Source organism: Nerophis lumbriciformis, linkage group LG08 (genome assembly GCF_033978685.3).
Source record: "Nerophis lumbriciformis linkage group LG08, RoL_Nlum_v2.1, whole genome shotgun sequence".
Taxonomy (NCBI): domain Eukaryota; kingdom Metazoa; phylum Chordata; class Actinopteri; order Syngnathiformes; family Syngnathidae; genus Nerophis; species Nerophis lumbriciformis.
In genome coordinates, this window is record NC_084555.2 from 37,627,357 (window position 1) to 37,648,561 (window position 21,205).

Here is a 21,205-nt window from a genome sequence, read left to right on the forward strand (position 1 = left end):
ACCAATATTCAATTGAATAGACTGCAAAGACAAGATACTTAACGTTCGAACTGGACCACTTTGATATTTTTTGCAAATATTAGCTAATTTAGAATTAGATGCCTGCAACATGTTTCAAAAAAAGCTGGCTCAAGTGGCACTGAAGACTGAGGAAGTTGAGGAATGCTCATCAAACACTTATTTGGAACATCCCACAGATGAACAGGCTAATTGGGAACAGGTGGGTGCCATGATTGGGTATAAAAGCAGCTTCCATGAAATGCTCAGTCATTCACAAACAAGATTGCGGCGAGGGTCACCACTTTGTCAACAAATGCGTGAGCAAATTGTCGAACACTTTAAGAACAACATTTCTCAACGAGCTATTGCAAGGAATTTAAGGATTTCACCATCTATGGTCCGTAATATCAAAAGGTTCCGAGAATTTGGAGAAATCATTGCAAGGCCGAAAACCAACATTGAATGCCCGTGACATTCGATCCCTCAGGCAGTACTGCATCAAAAAGCGACATCAGTGTGTAAAGGATATCACGACATGGGCTCAGGAACACTTCAGAAAACCACTGTCAGTAACTAGAGTTTGTCGTTATATCTGTAAGTTCAAGTTAAAACTCTACTATGCAAAGCGAAAACCATTTATCAACAACACCCAGAAACACTGCCGGCTTCGCTGGACCCAAGCTCATCTAAGATGGACTGATGCAAAGTATAAAAGTGTTCTGTGGTCTGGCGAGTCCACATTTCAAATTGTTTTTTGAAACTGTGGACATAGTGTCCTCCGGAACAAAGAGGAAAAGAACCATCCGGATTGTTATAGGCGCAAAGTTCAAAAGCCAGCATCTATGATGGTATGGGGGTGTATTAGTGCCCAAGACATGGGTAACTTACACATCTGTGAAGGCACCATTAATGCTGAAAGGTACATACAGGTTTTGGAGCAACATATGTTGCCATCCAAGCAACGTTATCATGGACGCCCCTCCTTATTTCAGCAAGACAATGCCAAGCCACGTGTTACAACAGCGTGGCTTCATAGTAAGAGTGCGGGTACTAGACTGACCTTGCTGTAGTCCAGACCTGTCTCCCGTTGAAAATGTGTGGCGCATTATGAAGCCAAAAATACCACAACGAAGACCCCGGACTTGAGCTGTACATCAAACAAGAATGGGAAAGAATTCCACCTGAAAAGCTTCAAAAATTGGTCTCCTCAGTTCCCAAACGTTTACTGTGCCAACTTTTTTGCAATGTGTTGCTGCCATTAAATTCTAAGTTAATGATTATTTGAAAAAAAAAATAAAACATTCTCAGTTCGAACATTAAATATCTTGTCTTTACAGTCTATTTAATTGAATATAAGTTGAAAAAGATTTGCAAATCATTGTATTCTGTTTTTATTTACGAATTACACAACGTGCCAACTTCACTGGTTTTGGGGTTTGTACTTAATGTCCACATAAGTACGTCCATCTTACTGTTATGTCACTTTGTATCCACTGTTTAAAAAAAAGTTCGCAAAACATAGCGGTAGAGGCATCCAAAACTATGTGCAAGCTCACGCCCAAATGCATTGACTGTATGAATTGATGCATAGGTATTGTTTACCACGAGTATCCTATATTGTAACAACTTTTATAAATCAAAAAAGATAAACATCATCATACAAAGGTAACTCTCAATTATTCAATTAATTTGTTTTAATTTTGGACAATAGTTTATACTGTGTATACCTTATGTTTTTTTTGTTTGTTTTTTTTCATTCGTAGCAAGAATAGCATTGTTGTTTAACAATATTCCAGTTGAGGTTGCGGTTGAGCTTATCTTACCAACTCTCTACCAGTCAAAATTTTCAACCGATTTTCTCAAAAAATAATGTACGTTTTTGGACTGCTGTTGATATTATATCAAATTTCACCGCATTACACCCTTTCTTAACTTTACAGTACAAGCAATTCCAAATTTTAACATTCTTGTCTGACGTACCATTGTAAACAGAAAATAAAAATACGATAAAGTAAAACTACTTATACTACTATCGTGAAGAACATGAAATATGTTTACAAAGTAATCACATACTGTCATCTTGTATTGTAAGTGTTTATGCATAATGGCATAATTATGTTATTATTATTTAATTAAGTGTATTGCTGATGTTGTAGAAGTGTAGTATTACAATCATATACATTGCAAATTAAAGATTTAAAACCTTTTTTTCTAGAAATGTCCCTAGTTTTAAGAGCTTTTTACTTATAGTCATTGACTTTACATCATAATCTTAATTCGAGCAGGAATTTTGTTTTGTCTATTCTAGTTAAAAATTTTAAAACTGAGAAAATAACTTTTCAAATAACATACAGTATTTTGTTTTTCCCCACATAGAAAATCTTGTTAAAAAGGGAACATTTATTTTTTTTTGGAATGTTGCCTAATGTTGACAATCATTATTAGAGACAAGAAGACAAAAGCATTTTTTTCCTGCATTCTAACATGTAAAAAATGGCTTGTTGTAGGTAACTAGCAATGCAGCTAATAATAGCAATCAATTCTTCCGCTAAATCACTTTAAAAATGCATTCAAAAACCGTCAAGAATACTTCATTTGCATTTCGTAACCTGTAAAATAACCAAACTGTAGCCACATTGTTATTGTAAGAGCAAACACTAACAAACTATTTTTCTATCGTAGTATTAGCCATAAAAGTTAGCTACGGCAAGAGATAAGCTAGCTTCTACTTCAGCACGAAACGCGTTTGAGTTTGTAATAGACCACACAAGGCGATAAGACACCAAGCCGTACTGACTGAAAAACATGAACAATCATTTTACAGTATATGTAAAGTATTAGTCCACATTTCATGTTTTGTTTGTACACAGCTAGCCAGACAGCGTTCGCTATCTGTCATGATACACACGACGTGCTGCATGTATCATGAATAATATTAAAGTGTGACTCACCCGATGGACAGTTGTGTCTTTGGTCCAGCTGTCTGGGACATTTTTTTGGTTTATTTGGGGTAACCAATCCATTTATGTCGAAATAGCGTGCCTCCAAATTCCACATTTGCAGCTTTGTGTCGCTGTCAACTCACTCTGTTGGCTTCCGTCTGCTCCAAAATTTCACACTCTTCGTTGTGCTCGCTTCTAGAAGCAGCATTGCATCCTCCGTTCATTCAGGTTCAAAAAGATTAGGTGGTGAATCCTCATTTGTCCAAAAATAGTCGTCTTGGTTGGTTGTTACCAAGTCTGCCATGACGAGAACACACACAAGCGTTTTGTATCCGGAAGTAGGACACAGTTGTTGCTGGAAGTCAGATGTGCGTTGCTATGGAAACGGAAATCAATGCTCGGAAGAAGCTAGTCCCAGCATTCATTAAAGGCCTACTGAATTGCGATTTTCTTATTTAAACGGGGATAGCAGGTCCATTCTATGTGTCATACTCGATCATTTCGCGATATTGCCATATTTTTGCTGAAAGGATTTAGTAGAGAACGTCGACGATAAAGTTCGCAACTTTTGGTCGCTGATAAAAAAAGCCTTGCCTGTACCGGAAGTAGCAGACGAGTAGCGTGACGTCACAGGTTGTGGAGCTCCTCACATCTGCACATTGTTTACAATCATGGCCACCAGCAGCGAGAGCGATTCGGACCGAGAAAGCGACGATTTCCCCATTAATTTGAGCGAGGATGAAAGATTCGTGGATGAGGAAAGTGAGAGTGAAGGACTAGAGGGCAGTGGGAGCGATTCAGATAGGGAAGATGCTGTGAGAGGCGGGTGGGACCTGATATTCAGCTAGGAATGACTAAAACAGTAAATAAACACAAGACATATATATACTCTATTAGCCACAACACAACCAGGCTTATATTTAATATGCCACAAATTAATCCCGCATAACAAACACCTCCCCCCTCCCGTCCATAGAACCCGCCAATACAACTCATACACCTGCACAACACACTCAATCCCACGGCCCAAAGTACCGTTCACCTCCCCAAAGTTCATACAGCACATATATTTCCCCAAAGTCCCCAAAGTTACGTACGTGATATGCACATAGCGGCACGCACGTACGGGCAAGCGATCAAATGTTGAGAAGCCGCAGCTGCATGCGTACTCACGGTACCGCGTCTGCGCATCCAATTCAAAGTCCTCCTGGTAAGAGTCTCTGTTGTCCCAGTTCTCCACAGGCCAATGGTAAAGCTTGACTGTCATCTTCCGGGAATGTAAACAATGAAACACCGGCTGTGTTTGTGTTGCTGCAGTCGGCCGCAATACACCGCTTCCCACCTACAGCTTTCTTCTTTGCTGTCTCCATTGTTCATTGAACAAATTGCAAAAGATTCACCAACACAGATGTCCAGAATACTGTGGAATTTTGCGATGAAAACAGACGACTTAATAGCTGGCCACCATGCTGTCCCAAAATGTCCTCCACAATCCGTGACATCACGCGCTGACGTCATCATACCGAGACGTTTTCAGCAGGATATTTCGCGCAAAATTTAAAATTGCACTTTAGTAAGCTAACCCGACCGTATTGGCATGTGTTGCAATGTTAAGATTTCATCATTGATATATAAACTATCAGACCGTGTGGTCGGTAGTAGTGGGTTTCAGTAGGCCTTTAAAATGATCAAATACAGTAAATATTGAACATATTACTTATTGTTATGAACGTGTCTTTACTACATTATATATATATATAGACTTGCAGTGTGTATGCAAATGTTGATTGAGGGTTTTGAAATTGTTTTAGAGCATGGGTGTCAAACTCTGGCCCGCGGGCCAAATTTGGTGAGGTGATATCAAATTAACACTAGAGCTGGCCCGCCAATTATATACAGCGGCGGTGCCACGGTACACCGCTAATTCTCATACTTGCCAAACCTCACGGGAGACTCCCATATTTCAGTGCCCCTCCCGAGAATTGTAACGTCCCCTTTTCGTCCAGTCCAACGAGTGCTGGCTCAGTTACATAATATGTGCGGCTTTGGCACGCCTACAGAAGTGAATGCAAGCATACTTGATCTTCAGCGATACAGGTTACACTGAGGGTGCCAGTATAAAAACCTTTAACATTGTTAGAAATATACGCCACACTGTGAATCCACACCAAACAAGAATGGTGGGGGGGGGCGGGGTTGGAGGTAGCGGGGGTGTATATTGTAGCGTCCCGAAAGAGCTGGTGCTGCAAAGGGTTCTGGGTATTTGTTCTGTTGTGTTTATGTTGTGTTATTGTGCGGATGTTCTCCCAAAATGTGTTTGTCATTCTTGTTTGGTGTGGATTCACAGTGTGGCGTATATTTCTAACAATGTTAAAGTATTAAACTGTATCGCTGTTGATGAAGTATGCTTTGCATTTACGTGTGTGTGCGTACAGAAGCCGCTCATATCTTGTGACTGGGCGGGCACGTTGTTAGAAGGGATGAAATGCGGACGTGACGTCAGCTCGTAGAGGACGTTAAAAGCAGTGCCTGTAAGGCACGCCCCCAAGATTGTGGAATACGAGATATAATGACTGATGAACAACTTCGTTCGATAATGAGGGATGCCTCAGCTCAAAGCCTGAGCCCCGACATTAATGAACTAGCATCCAAGAAAAGATGGCAGGTATCTGGCTTGGGCACATCAGATTAGATCAGTGTGTTGCAAACTGAGCAGTTTAAAGTCCTGAATGGTTGGTTTATTCATTATTTTATTTTCAAATGTATTAGCCTGTGGAAAAAGTTCATGTTGATATTTACCTCAGAAGGCTGCAAATAGAAAAGAGGCATTTAATTTTTATTTAAATTGTATTTGATATGCCATTGATATTTTTTAATTATTATTATTATTATTTGAAACTCGATTTTGCATGTCACTATAAAGTTATATAAGCCTTGCTTGTTCAATATACAATGCAAAACTTGTTTGGGTCCCTATCAAAAAGGTTAATTTGTTCAACCTTGGTCCGCGGCTTTGTTCAGTTTGAAATTTTGGCCCACTCTGTATTTGAGTTTGACACCCCTGTTTTAGAGGGCTTTGAAGGCTACAACGGTGACAATAGCCACAACTTCCATGCGTTTATTATCATCTTTAAAATCGTAAAAAAAAGAAAAGATACGTGTGTTCTTGTCTCTCATAATGATTGTAACGATAGGCAAAAAAGTAAAGAAAGTGTAGTTCCCCTTTAAATATTCTGCAACATCCTACAGATTTTTATTTCTAGTTTAAAAGTCCTGCTAAATTCGAGATGTACCAATCTTATTTTAGGATGTCTTATCAAGTAAAATTAACTAGCTGCATGGACAGTCTCATTTCACTAGTTTTTAGTATTTTTTCATAAATCTAAGTTTTAGCTCATATTTTGTCAACTCTTTTTTCCAGTTAAACAATAACATGCAACGCAGAGTGTAAACATCAGACAGGAAGGGTCTACACCAGTTTGCAGTATTCAGCAATATTTTAGTATCTAATAGCATGGTCTCTTGACTTGATTGCCAGAGTTTAGGAGGGAGAGCAGACGATTGATGTGTTGGTAACAGCAGAGTTTTAAACATCCTCTTGACTTTAAACAGCTCTTGTTCTTGTTTCTACTGCTGTTTGTTTTTATTACCCATGTTACTCAGCAACTTCTGAATTCATTCCTTAAAGACGCAAACAAGCTTGTATCAATGTTTGGTATTTTTATCACCTGGCGCATAAACAGTGCTTTTTTTCAAACGGACAGAATCCAGCCTGGTTTCGTGACAGTGAAAATGAAAAGAGTGGGTTGATTCTTAAAGACTTAAACAAACAACATGTTTAAGCTCTCTAAAAGAGACTCTCTGTGTTTTTGGTTTTAACTCTCCAAGTCGTAGTAACTGTTGTTTTGTCAAAATGCATCACAAACTAACACAACAATGTTTTTTTTTCTCCAGCAACAACACATTGTGGGGCTGTCTGGAGGAGCCTGACATCATCGATACTAATGAGTTTGAAGCTCTTTTCTCCAAGGCCACGCTCCAGGCAATGAAGAAACCTTTGTCAGACACATATGAGAAGAAAGTCAAAACAAAAAAGGTAGATGACTTTCCAGACTACTTTGACGTTTTAGCTGAGGGGGTATTTGATCTGTTGTGTTTATGTTGTGTTACCGTTACCGTTCTAAATGTAAAGCGACTTTGGGTACTTAGAAAAGCGCTATATAAATCCCAGTTATTATTATTATTATTATTACCGTGCGGATGATCTCCCGAAATGTGTTTGTCATTCTTGTTTGGTGTGGGTTCACAGTGTGGCGTATATTTCTAACAGTGTTAAAGTTGTTTATACGGCCACCCTCAGTGTAACCTGTATCGCTGTTGATCAAGTATGCGATGCATTCACTTGTGTGCGCGTGCAGAAGCCGCACATTTTATGTGACTGGGCCAGCACTGGACTGGATGAAAAGTGGACGTGACGATTTTCGGGAGGGGCACTGAAATTTGGGAGTCTCCCGGGAGGGTTGGCAAGTATGACAATTAGCGGTGATTGCGGTGTTACCGCGGCACTGCCGCTGTATATAATCGGCGGGCCAGCTCTAGTGTTAATTTGATATCGCCTCAAGGGCCAAGTGAAATTACACGCCGGGCCAGAGTTTGACACCCATGCTTTAAATGGTCTCTCAGTCTAGTTAGTAGAATTCACAATCAAGGGGAAGACTGCTGTCATGCACAAACCCATAATTGGTAACCTCCACAAGGAGGGAAAGCCTCAAAAGGTATTTGCAGAAAAAGTTGGATGTTCTCAAAGTGCTGTACCAAAGCACATTAATAGAAAGTTAGCTGTAAGAACATAGTGTGGAAGATAGATGCTAAATGTGAAATATGTAAGCGTGGGAAAGAAGTTTTGGTAATACTTAAAATGACCAAAATACATAACTATTACATGTTATTATGAATATGCCTAATACCACATTACATTCTTACAGCATGCATATATGTTAGAAGTTTTTGGATGAATTTAGATCGTATTCCCATTACCTGCATTGTGAGCCGCATCTTGCTCGCATATTGTTACTATTTAGAACGCACAGAAAAAGAAAGACGTGCATTTTTGTCTCACATAAAGTGAATAAAGTTCCCAAAATTCCCCAAAAAGTGCAGTTCCCCCTTTTAAGGGGAACTTTTCACACAGGTAAAAAAATAAAAGTAGGAACAAACTAGTGTCTTTTCAGGTCTTTCTCGAGATCTCAGGGTTGAATGTCAAAGTTGACCAACTTCTCAGTTTATAGCTACATATCAATAGCTGTCAATAGCTGCATAAGCTTGTTAACTCTGTGATTAATGTGTTGCTAAAATTAGTTCCTTAGTGTTAACACTTTTAATAACAATGTCGCTAATACTTGGTTAAAAAGCAGGTCACAACATGTAAATGGAGTATTGTTGCCAGTTTTGGGGTGTGTTTTAGAGGGCTTTATGGGCCCAAACTTCCATTAGCCTCCTTGTTAGCCACCTCGTACTTGCTGTATATTACAAATTAGAATGCATAAAACATTGTGACGGTCGGACAAAGACTAGACAGCAAACTGAAAACTAAATTCACAAACTAACTACACAACTCGATACACCCAAACTTGACGCAAGAAGAAGAAGGGAGCTGAGTGTAGGAAACAAGGGTGAGGGAAAGACACAGATGCAACTCAGCACACAAATGTGCACATGGGGCAAGAAAAAACCTGACTAGATCATGAAAATGAGGTTCGGTGGGACTTTGAAAGTGGGGGTGTTTTTTGTTGTTGTTGTTTTTATCACGCTTCTGCAGATACAGGTTTAAGAAGATACATTCAAAGAACCTATCACTGATGTGCATCTGCTCAGAGGTATATATGAACTATATGTTTGATGATTAAAAGTCCTTGAGCTTTAAAGGCCTACTGAAACCCACTACTACCGACCACACAGTCTGATAGTTTATACATCAATGATGAAATCTTAACATTGCAACACATGCCAATACGGCCGGGTTAGCTTACTAAAGTGCAATTTTAAATTTCGCGCGAAATATCCTGCTGAAAACGTCTCGGTATAATGACGTCTGCGCGTGACGTCACGGATTGTAGAGGACATTTTGGGACAGCATGGTGGCCAGCTATTAAGTCGTCTGTTTTCATCGCAAAATTCCACAGTATTCTGGACATCTGTGTTGGCGAATCTTTTGCAATTTGTTCAATGAACAATGGAGACAGCAAAGAAGAAAGATGTAGGTGGGAAGCGGTGTATTGCGGCAGGTGTTGTGCCGGATAACGCACCCCCGCCGTAGAATGCACCCGTTGACTGTTGTGTCGGATAACACACCTGGTGTTTCATTGTTTACATTCCCGAAAGATGACAGTCAAGCTTTACCATTGGCCTGTGGAGAACTGGGAGAACAGAGACTCTTACCAGGAGGACTTTGAGTTGGATGCGCAGACGCGGTACCGTGAGTACGCATGCAGCTGCAGCTTCCAAACATTTGATCGCTTGCCCGTACGTGCGTGCCGCTATGTGCATGTCACGTACGTAACTTTGGAGACTTTGGGGAAATATATGTGCTGTATGAACTTTGGGGAGGTGAACAGTACTTTGGGCCGTGGGATTGAGTGTGTTGTGCAGGTGTATGAGTTGTATTGGCGGGTTCTATGGACGGGAGGGGGGAGGTGTTTGTTACGCGGGATTCATTTGTGGCATATTAAATATAAGCCTGGTTGTGTTGTGGCTAATAGAGTATATATATGTCTTGTGTTTATTTACTGTTTTAGTCATTCCCAGCTGAATATCAGGTCCCACCCGCCTCTCACAGCATCTTCCCTATCTGAATCACTCCCACTGCCCTTTAGTCCTTCACTCTCATTTTCTCATCCACGAATCTTTCATCCTCGCTCAAATTAATGGGGAAATCGTCGCTTTCTCGGTCCGAATCGCTCTCGCTGCTGGTGGCCATGATTGTAAACAATGTGCGGATGTGAGGAGCTCCACAACCTGTGACGTCACGCTACTCGTCTGCTACTTCCGGTACAGGCAAGGCTTTTTTATCAGCGACCAAAAGTTGCGAACTTTATCGTCGATGTTCTCTACTAAATCCTTTCAGCAAAAATATGGCAATATCGCGAAATGATCAAGTATGACACATAGAATGGACCTGCTATCCCCGTTTAAATAAGAAAATCGCATTTCAGTAGGCCTTTAAAGGATTACAGTCACAAACTGAGGAGGTGTTTGTTCAGCCTCTTCTTAAAGGCATGTGTACTGCTTGATGTAATGTCTCCAACAACCACAGGGGGAAGGCTGTTCCATATTGTACTAGAAGAGTGGCGAAAGCGTCTGTTGAGGCATTTGGTGTTTGACTTTGGGATTTCCAGGTCATGACTTGGTAGTACGCTCCGAGTGATACGACCTGAGATGTGGGCTGAGGGTAGCAATGTCCCGATACAGATCTTTCACTTCCGTTGCGATACCGATATTGGAGCTTTGATATCAATCCAATACAATTTTAGCACAAATTATAAATATTTTTATTATTTTTGGAATGTGGAATGTTAGAAAAAACCTCAAACAAGGCAAATTACTCAGCGAATAAAACATTCATCTTACGACAGACTTATGCTTGAAATGGAGTGGTAATTTGTTTTTGGGGACATCGAGTGGTCACAATAACTCATGAAATTACGGGCATGATGCAATAAATTGAATGATGTAAACATGTTTGTTACTGGATATTTTCCAAGACACTTCTGCCTTGGAGACTTTTTGTCTGTAAGTAATATGCAACTATAATTATTTGATACTTGTTTATATTGACATATGTCGTGTTTTAAACTGCAATATTGTTTAATTAATAACACTTATTTCCTACATCTTGCTTGTGTGCTATTGTGGGCTTTGCTGTTGTATATAGGAGTTGCTCGCTCATAGTTGCCTCTAGCCTACCATGTTTACATTTTTAAACAACCTCATACAAATACAAGAAAAGACCAACCTTGTGTGCTTATCGGAGGACATGTAGGTGTTAACTGGCTGTCGAGTTTGCACAAATAAATACGTTGCAGGACTGCTTCTATCGAAGCTTATATTGGAGATTGTTCATGTAAACCGATATCATCCGATACTTTTTTTTTGCTTTTATCAAACCAGTATCGGATGTTAATATTGGATCGGGACACTGCTATTTAAAAGCTGATTTTTGAATTACAAACTATTTGAGTCAAATTCTGAGTTGTGCAGGGGTTCAACTTTTCAACCCTTCGCCCTTCACCACTACAGTAACCACCTGATGCTTTAAACACCTTTGCAAATGTTGCAATTCTGCAAATCTGCTGCAGCCAGCACCTCGTCAGCATGTTGGCTGCCTTGTGGTCCTTACTGTGGCGTCCGTACAGACTATCCTCTCTGAATCCATACACATCCCCGATTCTGATCAATTTGTCAAGGCTCCACACGGGTCCACAGGGCCAGTGTGTGTGTGTGTGTGTGTGTGTGTGTGTGTGTGTGTGTGTGTGTGTGTGTGTGTGTGTGTGTGTGTGTGTGTGTGTGTGCGCTTTCTGTCTTTGGTCTCCATCCTCAAATCGTCCCATTCAGTCTGGTCACTCTAGGGTGGCAAACGCATTTGATCCCAGTCAGACAGCCGCAAGCAGACACAAACGCTTCCAACTGTCTCCTTTCTGTGCTGACATCATCTTGGAAGAAGTCTGACCCCACTCATGGAAACTTTGCTGGGACATATTTTTGCAACACTACAAAAAAATATCACATTAACTTTAATACGTTCCAAAATGCTAAATTTCCAGCTCCATTTATTGGGCTTTTACTACAGCTTAGTGGCTCACATTTCTAAATATGCTTTATTTGATACGACTGAATTTAAATCAGGGATGTCAAACATGGGGCCCACGGTCCGGATCAGGCCCACAAACAGATTAAATCCAGCTCGCGAGATGACTTTGCTATAAGTGTAAAATTGAGCTGCAGTTTTACATTAAAGAAACTGTTTTTCTAAATATGTCCACTGGATGTTAAAATAACAATTACCGTATTTTTCGGACTATAAGTCGCAGTTTTTTTCATAGTTTGGCCGGGAGTGCGACTTATACTCAGGAGCGACTTATGTGTGAAATTATTAACACATTACCGTAAAATATCAAATAATATTATTTAGCTCATTCACGTAAGAGACTAGACGTATAAGATTTCATGGGATTTAGCGATTAGGAGTGACAGATTGTTTGGTAAACATATAGCATGTTCTATATGTTATAGTTATTTGAATGACTCTTACCATAATATGTTACGTTAACATACCAGGCACGTTCTCAGTTGGTTATTTATGCCTCATATAACGTACACTTATTCAGCCTGTTGTTCACTATTCTTTATTTATTTTAAATTGCCTTTCAAATGTCTATTCTTGGTGTTGGGTTTTATCAAATAAATTTCCCCAAAAAATGCGACAAAGACTCCAGTGCGACTTATATATGTTTTTTTCCTTCTTTATTATGCATTTTCGGCAGGTGCGACTTATACTCCGGTGCGACTTATACTCCGAAAAATACGGTATGTTAGGCAAGGAATTAGTTCATACCAGTGCGAGCAAGTATATCAAGCAAGAGGTACACGATAAAAGAAACAGGAGTAAAATAAACAATTGTCAACCCCACTTATAATGCTGCATGAGACACTGCACATTGATATAGTTCTGTGAAAATTAATGTCTTCTGTGCAAATTTAAAGAAAGTGAACAGTGGCAATGACAAATGATGTAGATGATACATAGAAGAGTTTTTATTTATGGTTTTTTTTTTCAATACGAGAGGGGCTGTGATTTAAAGTTTAATTGCTTTGTAGATACACTGAGATTAAGTCTAAATTGATTGTGTTCTTCATGGGGTTTTTGAAACTGCACCAATTTTTTCCTCAAAATGTTCAACTAACTTGAAGTGTTTGTCAAGAGGATTATTTGCATCATGTACATTTTCAGAATGTGTTTGTTCTATTTTGGGTCAAAGTCAAACAAAGAAAACCATCTGAAGTTGTCGTGGTTGTATTTTTGAGTTATTATTCCATGATTATACCCGTTCGGCCCACGTGGGAATAGATTTTCCTCCGTGCGGCCCCTGAGCTAAAATGAGTTTGACATCCCTGCTTTAAATGCTGCTTCTGCAATAGTATGCATTACTGTCAGGATACACTTACTATATCAGATATATATCATAACCATGCAATAAATTAAAAGGACAGACTTATATGTATTCCATCTTAAGTGTATTTATACTGTAGGAGACAGAGTTAGGGTTTTTAGGAGCATTGTATGTCTCGTAACAGGATGTATTAAAGGACATGCATTCACCTGTGTCAAGTGAGGAAACAGATGTGAGTCCAGGTTTGGAATGCTGTATTTTTGGTTTGCAGCTTTATTATTTGCCATATCGATTTGTTTACTCCATACCACTCTACATTACACAACAATTCATTATTCCATTGAATTTGTTTCAAGAAAGTCTTATTTAAACCATCTTCTTTGTCAAGCGCGTCAATAAAACTTTGGAACCCATCCAAACCTGTCTATACCACACAAGGGAAACAACAGAAATGGCCATTTTACACAGGTGGCCACTATTCACTGGTTGATATGACAAACTCCCACATTGAAAATTATGGAAGAAAGAACAAAACAATTCATATCTATCCATCCATGTTCTACCGCTTGTCCCTCTCGGGGTCGCGAGGGGTGCTGGAACCTAACCCAACTGCACTCGGGTGCAAGTCACGGTACACCCTGGACAAGTCACAGGGCCAACACAGATAGATAGACAACATTCACACTCACATTCACACACTAGGGCCAATTTAGTGTTGCCAATCAACCTATCCCCAGGTGCATGTCTTTGGAGGTGGGAGGAAGCCAGAGTACCCGGAGGGAACCCACACAGTCACGAGGAGAACATGCAAACTCCACACAGAAAGACCCATAGTCCGGGGATCGAACCCAGCATATTGTGAGGCACACGCACCAACCCCTGTTCCACCGTGCTGCCCCAAAATATCCTAAAAAGAGTAAGTCATAAATATTCAATAACAACAGCTGACTACTAAATTCCACCGAGTGGGCTTGCGTTGCAGCTGCGTTACGGCTACATATCCACTCTATTTAATAATCAACTTGCAGCAGCTTCACTACGTTGCATGTCTGCGCTGTCCCATCATCTCCAGTGCTGCGGAGTTTTCAGCAGTAAATACGCCAGGCTTCTATTTTTACCGAATGCTGCAGCATTTTCGCGCAGAAGAGGTGGAGCGGTACAAGTAGTAGGACACATAAACAAAATAAATCAAACAGATTTATTTTAAATAAAACACTGTTATTAATTATTCATGTTAAAAGCACACATATATCAGGGGAAACAAAGACAATCATAAACAAGCCCACCCCTCTTCTCCTTTTCCATTTGGCTCTACTTCCTGTTTGTTGTTGAAATGATCCCACATACCATGTTGGTACGTGTATGGCAGGGATGTTTAAAGTGCTCCCATTTGCGCCCCGCAGCTCATTTGTTATTGACCCCCTGTCATGATCCGTGGTCGGATCATGTTTTGTTTAGTTATGTTCTTTTAGTTTTGGACTTCCTTAGTTGTTTTGTGCACTTCAGGGGTTTGTTTTGGTTACCATGGGTACGAATTAGTTTCACCTGCCTCTGATTAGTGTTCGGCACGTTCACCTGCTGTTGAGCACTAATCAGAGAGCTATTTATTCACGTTGCTCGCCACACTCTGTCTGGCTTCCTTGTTTGCTCCATGTAACGGTCACGTTTTGATATTCCTAGTTCTTGCTTCTGTGTTTTCTGTGCTAAGTTTTGCCTTAGCTTCCGCACGCATCCTTTTTGCTTGTTTTCTGTTTGGCTGTGATTTATGTTAAATAAATCATCTCCTACCTCACGCTGTCGTCCGGAGTGTCCATGTTGCATCTTAGAAGAACAACCGCGCAGCAAGCTGCATACTCGATCGTGAAGCCCCCGACATATCTAAAGACAAAATAAACACATCCCAGATTTAGAAAATTACAGAAAAAATACGAAGAACAAATGGAACCAGCCCAAATCCCCCCCAAAACGGCACCTGAAAATATGTCTTATACTGTATTTGATCTTTGATAGTTGCCGTGCGTCCTGTCATGATGAACATTTATGGAATGATATTAGTAAAGCCTAATAAGAAAAATAATAAAGTAAATATTTTAAGGCAGTTAGATTGCATATATCACTAATTTGATTGTCACCTATAATACAAAGCTAAGATGTGGAGGTTTTAATCAGATACAGTTGAGGATATATTGATTGGCCGATATTAAGTTGGTTTTAGTATCTTTAATGTACAAAATGTATCATAGTGACCCCCACAATTTATCTGTATACGGCCCTCTTTGGCAAAAGGGTAATGCACTACTATGCATTACCCAGCCCGGCAGGCACAAGACACACCGTTGATTATACATAAATGTTATTTAACACTGACTTTGAAACAACGTTGCGAAATAGTTGTATTTGTAAATTGAGACAACGTTAAAGTCCAACGTTGGATCTACATTGTTGGTTGGGAAATGAGCACATTTCACAACCTGACATTGAATACATGTCATCAAAAAACATGTTGTTTCAACATTGTATTTGTGTTGTAGAATTTTGGTTGGGAAATTACCAAAAATTAAATAGTCAAATCAACATCAGAACCCAACATTGATTAAACGTCGTAAAAACACATGTTTCAACGGTATGTTTGAGTTGCTCAACATGAGGCCCTACTCCACAAGTTGGCGTGGCTCGGTTTGGAGAATGGCCGTTCGATCACCAGCTTCCACCATCCTAATCACGTCTGTTGTGTCCTTGTCCGATACTTGCTCATTCACCCAGGGCTCTGTGAAGCTTGTCTCGGAGGTCAAGGCGAGCGCCGCAGTCTTCCTCCGCATCTTCAACAGCTGGTCTTCGGTGAAAATATGGCAATGGCCAAAACTCCCCCAAGGTGGATTCAAGAGTTCTCAAAAAGCACCGCAGAACTCTCTCAAGTGTGACTTGTAACGCAGCCCCGAAAGGGCCTGAACCTATCCATCCATCCATTTTCTACCGCGTGTTCCTATCGGGGTCGTGGGAACGAAAAAGGCAAAAAGCACATGAAAACAAGAGCGAAACATCAACAGCACAAAATGTAGGTACACAAGAGCACAGAGCTCCTGCAACCAGCAGTCACAACAGCAGCGCCATTGTTGGCCATGGAATTCACCAGAGCTGCACAGATTGTAACTGAAGAAGAATCATTTTCACTCCTCCATGATGACATCATTGGTGTCACACAAGTGCTTTGTTAGGCTCAGGTGTGGTGACAAACTTGGCCACTCCGATCACCTTCAACTTCCTGAGCAAAGCACTTGTCATCTTTGAGGTGTAATAAGTGTAATTACTGATATGTAGCCTAGTTTCCCAATGGAGAGATCAGACTTTGTTTCCCCTTCTGGTTTCTATCTCCATTTGTACTAGTAGTTATTTACTATATTTTCCAGACCATAGGGTGCACCGCATTATATGGCGCACTGCCGATGAATGGTCTATGTTCGATCTTTATTCAAATATTAGGCGCACCGGATTATAGGATGCATTAAAGGAGTCATATATTTATTTTTTCTAAATGTAGAACACTTCCTTGTGGTCTACATAACATGTAATGGTGGTTCTTGGGTCAAAATTTTGCATATATTATGTTTAACAGATCATCTTTAAGCTGCTTTCTGACAGTCGCTTCCGGATGCGCCGTTTTGTGGGCGGTCTTATTTACGTGGCTCACCTTCGACAGCGTCTTCTCCCCATCATCTTTGTTGTAGCCGTGTAGCGTGTAAGGACGGGAGTGGAAGAAGTGTCAAAAGATGGAGCTAACTGTTTTAATGACATTCAGACATTACTTAAATCAATAACAGAGCAGCCTCTTCTCATCCGGAAACAACAAGTCCGGAAATGTGTCTCGTGAAAAACCGTCCGACCGGAACTCTCTTAACTAAAGTTCCTTGGGTGAATAATGTAAACTCACTACACCGGTATGTTTTAGCGCTTTCATGGCGAGTTTACTGACAGATATAAGTAAGAACTTTACACTACTTTTTATTAGAAATAGCAACAGCAAAGGATGAATGTCCTATAACAAGAAGAAAAAGAAGAAGCTTATAGACTGCAAGCAATTTTACAGGATTTATCCACATCAAAAATACAGATCAGCAGGTACCAGAAGGTAAGAAAAGTTGCTTTTGCATAATATTGCAAAAAAACGCCAGATATGTCTTACCTTATACACACACCATAATAATACTCGTATTTTTAATGCGCCGACAATCCATCAAGTGGTGCGGCTGCATAGCTTACCAAAGTCATACTAAAACAGATTTTTGAGCGCTGTGTGTAATGTACTATATTTTCAATGGAACATATAAAATGTTGGTGTTGTTTACTTGAGTCATATTGCCATCTTATTGCACTCTACACGTATCTCTTATGTTTGACTGCCATCTACTGGTCACACTTATCATTACGCCATGTACCAAATAAAATTGCTGCGAGGTGGGTAAGCAAAACCAGAATTATTCCGTACATTAGGCGCACCGGGTTATAAGGCGCACTGTTGAGTTTTGAGGGAAAAAAACATTTTAAGTGCGCCTTATAGTCTGGAAAATAAGGTATGTTGTTTTTGACAGGTTCATCTTGTCTTATTAGTTGTGTTGTGTCATAATCACGTTCTTGCCAGGTCATCATTGTAAACGAGTAGCTATTTCTCTATTGATCTTTCCCTGGTAAATTAAGGAATGTCACAGAAAATGCTGTGTCATGATCGCTCGTGACTGGTTGGATTTATGTTTTGTGTTCCTGTGTTTCCGGTACTATTTCTAGTCCAGCCCGCTTATTTTTCATTCAACTTCCTGTCTACCCTCATTCTCAGCAACCTTACCTGCTCTTGGTTAGTGATTAGGGCGCTCACCTGTGCAGGGTCTAGCTACCAGTCTTGCCTTCCTTACAACAATAGTTTGTTGACTAATGTTCATGGTGTGCCCTAGTCTTAATTAAAAGACCTCCTTATCAGCATTCATGAAACACCAGATAGTGACGCTACCACCACCATGCTTTATTGTAGGAAAAAGTGATCTTCAATCTACTCAGTTGTGTTGCCACTATTTATAGCAGTGTTTTTCAACCTTTTTTGAGCCAAGGCACATTTTTTTCATAAAAAAAATACGGAGGCACACCACCAGCAGAAAATGTTAAAAAATTAAACTCCACCAGGTTGTCGTGCCTTATTTTGAGTTTGTTGTTGTTACCTGTGTGTAGTGCTTTAGTTTTTGTCTTGCACTGTTATTTTGGTGACTCTTCCTGTTTTGTTGGTGTTCTCCTGTAGCAGCTTCACGCCTTCCTTTGAGTTCTATTGCCTGCACCTGCTTTGTTTTCGCAATCAAGACTATTTAAGTTGTGCATACGCTATCCTTCTTTGTGGGGACATTGTTGATTGTCATGTCATATGCGGATGTACTTGGTGGACGCCATCTCTGCTACACACGCTGTAAGTTTTTGCTGACGTCCAGCATTCTGTTTTTCTTTACTTTGTAGCCAGTTCAGTTTTACTTTTGTTTTGCATAGTGCCTTTTCCTAGCGGGACTTGCCTTTTGTTCATTTTAGGTTTAAGCGTTACATACCTTTTTACCTTCAGACTGTCTCCCGCTGTGCTCTGCATATTGGGATCACGACAAACCATCCTCGACGCGTTCCGACTTCTACAAAGCAATGAACTACCTGCTGCCACCTACTGATATGGAGTATCACATGGTTACCCTGCCAAGCTATACACAGTATGAGCACTAGACAACGGCACATAATTATAATTATTGATTTGCAAAAAATATTTTTTGGACCAATTAGGTGAAGTGACATAATTTCCCACGGCACACCAGACAATATCTCACGGCACACTAGTGTTGTGGTCAACAGTGGTTGAAAAACACTGATTTAGACAATAATGGCTATGTGTTGAGTCATTGTCATTAAATAATAATAATAATAATGGATTAGATTTCATATCGCGCTTTTCTATTATTAGATACTCAAAGCGCTCACAGAGAAGTGGGAACCCATCATTCATTCACACCTGGTGGTGGTAAGCTACATTTTTAACCACAGCTGCCCTGGGGTAGACTGACGGAATGAGGCTGCCAGTTTGCGCCTACGGCGCCTCCGACCACCACCTATCATTCATTCATCATTCATTCATCATTCATTCACCAGTGTGAGCGGCACCGGGGGCAAGGGTGAAGTGTTCTGCCCAAGGACACAACGGCAGCGATTTGGATGTCAAGAGGCAGGGAGCGAACCTGCAACCCTCAGGTTTCTGGCACGGCCGCTCTACCCACTACGCCATACCGCCCCATTAGACAGTAAACCTATACTATTAGCTGTATTGTAAAGTATATAGACCTTTCATTTCTACAATATAGTCCTTTGAGGTACTGTATAGTCTTTATTTGTGTACCAGTGTGTGTGGTTGTACATAAATGTGCGTGACGGTGCCATGTCTTCAGGCATTAAGCACTTGCTCCGTAAGTGTTGCCAGATCATGCTAACCCCCCCAATGAAGTGAAGAGGAGATGATTGGGAGGGAATGGAATGTATTATTCCTACATTATGCATATGATCCACTTCCCTGATCTCCAACAAGTCCACACACCACAAGTTGGGGGGGCATGGAGATGATGCCTACATGCGTGAGTTAATGCTTGTCATGTGTGCCACACAACATTCAAAGCTCTTGTTTACTCTGTAGCCCTTCTTTCTGTGCTGATTAGCATACCAAAGCAGAGAAGACGACACAGGCAGACATGGAATGGACTGGACTGTGGTGTAATTGCAGGCATGTGGCTTCGCTCCAACCACTGTGTACGTCTGCGATTGGGAAAGGATGGGGAGCTGAGCAGACGCTTTGCATGTCACTGCGGTCTTGATTGAGTGGTGTCGGAGAAAGGCAGACAAAACAGCAATTTCCTCCACACATATAAATCAAACTTGTTTCAACTTTATGGATTACGGCTCCGCTTACACAAAGTGCGCACACAGCTTTTACTGCTTCATGGGAATGAGTTATGCGCCATCATGACACGTTTATCGAAGACATTTTTGAGTGGGTGGGACTCAGGTTTGTTGAGTTTATCATTGTGGTTATTATTGCTGCCTGGGTGATAACAGAAAGATAGGCATATAATCACCACTGAACTGTTCAGACGTGCAAACTGAAATGTAACCTACAGTAAATAACACCAACCACCCGCGTCTTCTCACACTTTACCTCTGCCCGGGAAGTTATCTTTCAATTTGGCGTTTAGATTAGTCTGTTCCTGTTTGCCATTGCTTAAATCAACACCATAGAAACTGAACGTTTCTGGTAATCACAGGCACACATTAAATTTGGCCCGCCTAAGGGTTGTTTCCCAGATGTAATACATATTCATGCTGACCTCTTTCAAGCTCACAACGATTGATGGCATGTCCACAAGGATAACTAGTTGCCATCTATTCAACACATGATCTCTACTATCTTATATATGGTGGTATGGGGCTAAACTCCTCATCTGCGGCCCATTAGCACATTTTCACTTTGGCCCTTGGAAGCAAAAAGTTTGGGCACATTTCACTCATCATTCATGTATTATTTGTCCACTGCTTATTGGGTAGCAAATGTAAAAGTTCAGTCACACTTTTCTAGCAGATATATTTATCACATTTAGCTCACTTTTCTCACATTTAACACACTTTTCTCTCATTTAGCTAATTTTCATCACATTTAAGTTTATATTTAATGTTAACTCCAAATATTATATCTATAAATGTTAAATCTTAAATCTGAATATAAAAGTAAATCTAAATATAAATGTTGTATCCAATCCTAAATCTTAAATCTAAATTTTGAATCTAAATGTAAATCTTAAATCTAAAACTAAATGCTAAATATAAATCTAAATGTTAAATCTAAACCTAAATTGTAAATCTAAATCCTAATTATAAATGTGAGCACTAAATGTTAAATCTAAATCTAAATGTTACATCTAAATCTTAAATCTACCCTAAATCTTAAACGTTAATCTTAAATCTAAATGTGAATGCTAAATGTTAAATCTAAACGTACATTTTTTACATAAATCTAAATGTGAATGTTAAATCTAGACGTAA

The 21,205-nt window shown here is 40.1% G+C and overlaps 1 protein-coding gene across 3 annotated transcripts in view; it reads left to right on the forward strand.

Moving 5' to 3' along the window:
• Positions 1-21,205, forward strand: part of LOC133611749 (formin-like) — a 179,558-nt gene that overhangs the window by 54,338 nt on the left and 104,015 nt on the right. For all 3 annotated transcript variants that reach the window (XM_061968839.2, XM_061968842.2, XM_061968841.2), the window contains one exon: positions 6,897-7,038. In XM_061968839.2, the coding sequence (XP_061824823.2) occupies positions 6,897-7,038 (142 nt within the window). The remainder of the gene's footprint in view (positions 1-6,896; positions 7,039-21,205) is intronic.